At 42.1% G+C, this 7,713-nt stretch overlaps 1 protein-coding gene across 1 annotated transcript; it reads left to right on the forward strand.

Moving 5' to 3' along the window:
• Nucleotides 1-1,331: 1,331 nt before the first annotated feature.
• On the forward strand, nucleotides 1,332-7,052 carry LOC104122783 (C->U-editing enzyme APOBEC-1-like). The gene is made up of 4 exons (XM_035890520.1): nucleotides 1,332-1,434; nucleotides 4,957-5,360; nucleotides 5,914-6,032; nucleotides 7,012-7,052. The coding sequence occupies exons 1-4, from the start codon at nucleotides 1,412-1,414 to the stop codon at nucleotides 7,033-7,035; spliced, it is 570 nt and encodes a 189-aa protein (XP_035746413.1). The 5' UTR covers nucleotides 1,332-1,411; the 3' UTR covers nucleotides 7,036-7,052.
• Nucleotides 7,053-7,713: the final 661 nt, after the last annotated feature.

A 7,713-nucleotide genomic window follows, 5' to 3' on the forward strand; every position in this document is an offset into this window, starting at 1 on the left:
CATCAAAGGCCTTTGGAATTATAGAATTGTTTAGGTTGGGAAAGACCTTTAAGATCATCAAGTCCAACCCTTAACCTAACCCTGCCATCCCACCACTAAACCATGTCCCTAAGCACCTCGTCTGCCTGTTTCTTAAATACCTCTAGGCATGGGGACTCGACCACCTTCCCGGGCATCCCGTTCCAATGCTTAACAACCCTTTCTGTGAAGAAATTTTTCCTAATGTCCAACCTAAACCTGCCCTGGCGCAACTTCAGACCATTTTCCCTTGTCTATCGCCCGTTACCAGGGAGAAGAGGCCGACTCCCACCTCGCTACAGCCTCCTTTCAGGTGGTTGTAGAGGGCGATAAGGTCTCCCCTCAGCTTCCTCCAGGCTGAACAACCCCAGTTCCCTCAGCCGCTCCTCACAAGACTTGTGCTCCAGATCCCCTCACCAGCTTTGTGGCTCTCCTCTGGACATGTTCCAGCAACGCAACATCTTTCCTGTAGTGAGGGGCCCAAAACTGAACACAGTATTTGAGGTGCGGCCTCACCAGTGCCCAGGACAAGGGCACGATCACTTCCCTACTCCTGCTGGCCACACTATTCCTTATACAAGCCAGGATGCCATTGGCCTTCTTGGCCACCTGGGCACACTGCTGGCTCATATTCAGCCAGCTGTCAACCAGCACTCCCAGGTCCTTTTCTGCCGGGCAGCTTTCCAGCTACTCTTCCCCAAGCCTGTAGCGTTGCATGGGGTTGTTGTGACTGAAGTGCAGGACCTGGCACTTGGCCTTGTTGAACCTCATACAGTTGGCCTCAGCCCATTGATCCAGCCTGTCCAGGTCCCTCTGCAGAGCCCTCCTCCCCTCGAGCAGATCGACACTCCCACCCAGTTTGGTTTCATCTGCAAACTTACTGAGGGTAAGGCTTACTTTGTGAGCACTTCGTCCTTGAGGAAGCTCTCACAGCAGGGAAAGATCTCATGGTGTGTGAAGCCGCACCACTGTGCTTTCCACAGAGCCGCGCCTCGGGTGCTTCTGAGGAAAGGCCTGTGTGCCACACAATCGCACCACTGGCGGGAGTTTCCTGCACAGAATAAATCTCATTTTTCTGCCAAAGAAGTGTTATCATCCCTTTCAAACTTAGAAGTAGGCTTCAAAGAGATTATCTAATTATGACATTTTTAACCGGAAACATGTATCAGCCCTCACTCCCCAGCAAAGGGGTGATGTGTCATTATGTAGTGGCAACTGCAGTCAAACCATTTTTTTCCCTTTCCTCTTGCATCATCCGGAGCCAGCAGAGCCTGGGGGTGTGCTCCTTCATCAGCCATGCGCGGAGCCCCGGTCTGCAGGAACAGAAACAGAAAGGAGCACAGCACCAAAGGAAAAGAGCAGTGCCGGAGAGCTCACGGGGAGAGGAGAAGCCATGCACAAGAAAAAGCTGAGAGGGTAAAAAAAAAATTGCTGACCGAAAACCCCCCACCCAGCTTCAGCTCTGTGTTGTCCTTGCTCCAGCCCAAGGGGACCCCTTGCTTTGTCCCCCCAGGGGCGTGCTTTCTTCTGTGCAAAGTCTCTGCCTTGCTTGGGGAAGGGCGAGGGCGATACTGGTGCCAGCGTACCTGAGCCAGAGTCCTGGTCCCCAGTGTAACTGCGAGGGGCCACACCAAAGTCTGAGCCTGTTGGGGAAGTTCCCTCTGGCATAGAACTGCCACGGGAGCCATAAAAGAGCAGAGAACAAAAGGTGCCAGTAAAAATGAGTGAAAGGTGAGGATGGGTTGGGGAAGGGCTAAGGAGGAGCTGGCTCACCCCAACGCTGGGCAGCAAGAGAATCCAAAAGTGCCTCTTCCCTGCTTGACTGTTTCTAGGTCTTGAAATGTCTGTTGTGCCACAAAATAAACAGGAAGTGTCTGACCAGGCATTTTCTGTCCAATAGAGGGTGAAAAAAAAAGTTCCAATACAAAGCTTAGTAAGGAAGTGCATTGGCTGTGCAAAGCATTGGCAATGGAGGAAAAATGCAGATTAAAAAAGTTCTGATGCATATATGGTCATACATTTTTAGATATTATTATTATCATTATTATTATCTTGTAAGGAGCAGAATTTTAAATAGTTTCTAATAAAAAGTATTAGAGGAAGGAAGGAAAATCATTACATTTCTATAATGGTGCAGTTTACTACACAAAGTTTTAATAAGAGAGTTATTAGTTTTAGGAGCTGTTCTCAAAAAATTAGTACATTTATAAATAAACCCATTGAATTCCTGCTCAAGTTATGGATGATGGGACAATAGAAAAGGTGTAAACAACACCTTTTAAAAGATATTTGTAATCAGTCAGTATGTTTTTAAGGTTTAATGCATATTTACATAGCAGCTGCATATTAATGGAAAAGAAGATAAAACCTAGGAGTCAGTTACGTTGGCTGTCAACCCTCTGCCATTTCCTCCCTTAACTCTTCTAAACATTTTTGGGTGCAATTCACCTTTCAAATATTCAGTTGGCCTTTACAGTTGGTATATTTCTCTCCAGCTCTTAAGTTCTGAAAGGGTTACAAGTTTACCTTCATGAGACCGATGAACCAAATTTAGAAAGAAAACTAAAAAAGTTTTAAGACTTTTTTTTTATTTGCTAACTCTTAATTATGTCTCATATTTGTATCAAGGAACCAGCTATTAAGTGCCTGATTTTTTTGAGTTAGGCTCCATATGTATACATGTATCATACATAACAATGCTGAACAGCAAGGACTGCTTGTGACAGCTATAAAAATAAAACAAATAAAGTGATTGCGGAAGTTTAACTCACAACCTATTTTCTTACTTGGTTTGGGGAGAAAAGGGAGTAGGTGCTAGGATTTTGTATAGATTCTGTAGTGTGGAAATTTTTTATGGTGCTTTTTAAATTTCTTGTCTGTCCTTCTGCTAGAGCTGTTTAACTTTACATTAATCCATGATTTAAAAAATAGCAAGTTATATCTGTAGCAGATATTTATAAGAATTCAGGCTTTTTTTTATATTGCATGAAGATGATGACACAATAAATTTCACTTGGTTTAACACATCTTTAAGGTGGCTATATCTTAAAGATTAGTGTATTGCAAGATTGTTCTAAAGAAATGGCTTTATGTCCCCGAAAATGTGCACAGGACACCCACTGCAACAACTTATCCAAAGTGCAATATTTTATGGTCAAGACACAGGCAAGAGGGTGCTTAAGACCAGTTTAAGTAAGACCTGGAAATTTTAACTTGTCTGTGTGTTATAATCAGATGGCAACAACTACAGATACCTTTGAAGAAATCAGGTGTCTGTAACCTATTATAATACTGCTTTTAAGATACCGTCTGTAAGAATTAGATGAACTTAATTGGGCTTGAGTATTGGGAGTTTGATGTATTTTGTTTGGTGAACTTCAACCACTGTCACTGTATATATATATATATATACACACACACACACACATATTATATATATTATGTACATATTATATATTTTTTATCTATATGTTCCCTAATCATCAACAGGTTTCAAAGAAATTTAAGCTAATAGGCACTAACTTCCAAATAACATAACAGAAATAGAAAAAAATGCATCTGTTTTAGCACCTCAAATGAGAAAAAAAAAATTAAGCCCGTGCATCACTTTCCTCTCTCTCTGTTGGTTTCTTTAATAACATAGTAAAGGAATTAAGTATAATAATAAAAAGTTATTTCTGTACCAGAATTAATCATTTGGCAACGTTTACATTTGCTACATTTATATAAATTCAGTGGAAAGTCTTATAAAGAAACCTGCATGCATAGTTTTTGTAGTTTATATACACAGAGTTTACATGGAGAAGATAAAGATGCACTCTGTGGTTTATAAACTGGTTTATGTACACATGCATTTTAATGCATAGGACGCTGGGATGAGCAAGGAGACAGGGTAGGAAGTCAAAGCCTTCTGACTGACTCAGATAAATGAGAAGCTTTTTTAAACAGATGAAGAGTCCTGCAGCTAGAGAACATATGACAGTTGTTTGATCAGCCAGGTTTTATTTGTCTTTAGTTCAGATAGTGGGTATTTTTGTTATTGGTGGGTGCTAATCTATAAAACAATCTACGGGTTTATTGCTTCTCTGATAAGAGTCTGTCTAGTTGTCTACTAGATTTATCCTGAATTAATCTAATGTGGAAAAATATATATCTGAAGTGCATTCTCATATAAATCTCTATATAAAGCAATTGTACAAAGCCTACAAAATGCTAATGGTGATTTCATGTATTATTTATGTATCATGGATAATTACTGATATAAGGGATAGTTTCATGACCAACACTGTCAGTCTTTGTATAGTTATTTAACTGACAACTTTTAGAGATCTACTCTGTACTGAATAGATCCGGATCTCAGAGATGGACTATCTGTCAGAAAATGTCATTCTTTGGAGCTGCATCTTTTTGTAAACAGCACTTCTTTTTCCTCCTCTCATGTAGGATTGTGCTGACTGTGCTAATCCTTACGAAAATACAAACAGCAGGAGAATCCAATAGCAGAAGTATTCAGCTTCATAATTTATCAGTGATTTATTTTCTTTCTTCTATTTTTTTAGTTTTTACAAAATTCCCAACAGCCCCCTACATCGAAAAGGGCTACCTAGGAACCCTGGAAAAATGTCTGGTGCATAAAAAGATATAGAAAGCTTTTAGAAGTACTCACACTGATGGGGAAGAGGACAGCCATAAGGAGGGGTAGGGAGGTGAAAGTTCTGTATGCAGATGCAGACAAAGGGAGGAGTAAGTTGTTCAGGATTTGGTTCCTTTACCCTGACGTGGTGCCTACCTCTCCTTTTTCCTTGCATTGCTCTCTCATGTTTTGACCTTCTCAGTTCTCCTCTTGTTTCCTTCACCCTTCCCCTTTTTTGTGTACTAGAGAACTACTGAAAACAAAGTTGTAAACAGTGATTCCTTGAAGTTTCTTTTCTGTTTCAGCATGTATATATCTAAGAAGGCATTAAAGCATAATTTTGACCCTTATAATTATCCATGGGACACATACCTGCTAGTCGAACTGCAGTGGGGTGAGACTGGCAGGCCTTGGATACACTGGGTCAAAAATGATCGTGGACTCCATGCTGAAGTCTACTTCCTGGAGAAGATCTTCATGATGAAAAGATCGAATAATTATGTCAACTGTTCCATCACCTGGTACTTGTCCTGGAGCCCTTGTGAGGACTGCTGCTATAAAATACTGAATTTCTTAATGAAGCACTCAAATGTGAACATAGACATATATGTAGCACGGCTTTATTACAGAGAAGATGAAAAAACCCGCCAAGGTCTGAAGAACCTTGTGAACTTGGCGAAAGTAACCATTGCTGTCATGGAAATTGAAGGCAAGGTTTCCTGTGCTTTGTGGGACTGGGAAGGGGTGAACTGGTTAACTTTGTGCATGGGTGAACCTGGTATGGGCTTACTTCTGTGCCCAGCACACTGCCCAGTTTCTCTGGGGGCACATCCATCGCCATTCAGTGAATGAGTGTCAGATCAAAAAAACCATGTTCAAATATTGCAGGAGAAGGGGGGCAGACTCTCAGCAACCAGATCTGTATGAAAATTCTCCCTTCTTTAGAGACACCATCTTTCTGTAACTCCTGAGGGAATGGGAGTTAGGGTGCTTCTCCCTTGTTCAAGGGGACTAAATGCAGCTGCTGGGATAAGGCTGGCTGAAGGGGCCCTCCGCTGATAAGAGAGGGGAAAAAAAAATGGCCAGAGAGAATGGCATTGGTTCCAAATACAGAGTGGACAAGCGTGCATCAGCTGGCCTGCTCACAGCCAAGCTGTCTCTGTGTCAATGCCCACAAGGAAGAGGTTAAAAAGTCTTGTTCCCTGAGCTTGTGTGGTATCTGAATAAACTCAGTTTAGTCATCTTTGCTTCCACTTCTCCAGCCTATACTTACTGTTGGAAAACCTTTATACAAGGAGATGATGATGATGATGATTCCTGGACTATGGGCTTTCAACCAGAGATAACTAAGAATCGTTTGAAGCTCAAGGAGATCTTTGAGGTTAGTAGGCTCTGAGGGACAAGGGCAATGAAATGATTTGCAGTCTGGGGTCACTGACCTGCAAAGAGCAGGAAAGAAGCTGTTCGTGTCTAGTTGGAGTTTAAAGAGTGCTGCAGCATACTTTTGGAAAAAGTAATATAGTAAAATCATAGGAACTACCCTGTCCCATTGGGAGAGAAGCACTGTGGATTTTCTTACATTGTATTAAGAAGCAAAGGCTAAGAGTACAGCTTTTCTCCTTCAGGCTCCAGAGTGGGAAATCCCTTGATTATCAGCTGAAACTCCAGTCTCATCCCAGAAACCTCCACCAGATTCCTTTCTAATCTGGATCTAAGCATGGGTTTCTGTTCACCAAATGTTGCTACTCAGTGGCTTTCTGTCAATATCTGCAGTGGTCTGACACCCCCTCCTAGTCCCTGGGCCCCTATATACTTCATTAAACTCTCTTCCAGATTTGATTCACCAACTTACCTGACTGGTCCGAAGGGTACAGTTTCTGCGAGATGAGAAAAGCTGTTCAAAAGAGAATGTCTGTCCCCTGAGAAAATCCAACCTTTGTTTTTGTTTTGTGCCAGACCTCCTCAAAGGCAGGAGAAGACAGAGTGTGTTCACTAACAGTGTTGAAACTTTGTGGCCCTGGAGACAAGAGACCCGGCTTGAATGAATAAGTCCACATCTTTGGCCTGGAAGGACTGTGTAAAAAAAAAATCTAGCAAAACTAATATAAGTTCTGCAGCATTTTGATTTCAATGTATTAGAGTTTTCTGACAAATGGTATTTTTAGTGAAACAGAGTAAAAAAAATCTATGGCTAGGTCATTGAACATCTGGCAAATCCATTTTATATGGCATCTGTGGAAAAGAAATATTCTAGGCTATTACAAGTATTAGACTTCTCCTGCCATGTCCATTTCAAATCACAGCAAGTCCAAAGTTCAATTGCTAAGCATCTAAATGTCATATTTTTATTTTCATTTCAGGGTCCTCCATTCATAAAATCATAGAATTATAGAATATCTCAAGTTGGAAGGGACCCATAAGGATCATCGAGTCCCACTCCCTGCTCTTTGCAGAACTACTAAAACTAAACCATATGACTAAGAGCATCGTCCAGATGCTCCTTGAGCTCCGACAGCCTTGGTGCCATCACCGCTTCCCTGGGGAGCCTGTTCCAGTGACTGACCACCCTCTCAGCAAAGAACCTTTTCCTAACGTCCAATCTGAACTTCCCCTGATGCAGCTTCATTCCATTTCCTCCTGTCCTATTGCTGGTCATCAGAGAGAGGAGATCAGTGCCATGATTACCTTGTCCCATGTGGAAAATCTGGCACTTGCTCTCGTTAAGTTTCATACGGTTGGTGATTGCCCAGCTCTCTAGTCTATCCACATCTCTCTGTAAGGCCTCTCTGCCCTCGAGGGAGTCCACAGCTCCTCCTAGTTTAGTATCGTCAGCAAACTTACTTAGTGTACATTTCATTCCTGCATCCAGCTAATTTAAAAAACATTAAAGAGCACTGGCCCTAAAACTGAGCCCTGGAGAACCCCACTGGTGAGTGGCCGCCAGCCTGACGTAACCCTGTTTACCATAACTCTTTGAGCCTGACCTGTCAGCCAATTGCTCACCCAATGTATTAGGGACTTGTCTAGATTTGTGCTGGACATTTTATCCAGAAGGATACTGT

This window comes from Egretta garzetta, unplaced genomic scaffold, assembly GCF_000687185.1.
Source record: "Egretta garzetta isolate BGI_Z169 unplaced genomic scaffold, ASM68718v1 scaffold363, whole genome shotgun sequence".
In the NCBI taxonomy this organism is placed as follows: domain Eukaryota; kingdom Metazoa; phylum Chordata; class Aves; order Pelecaniformes; family Ardeidae; genus Egretta; species Egretta garzetta.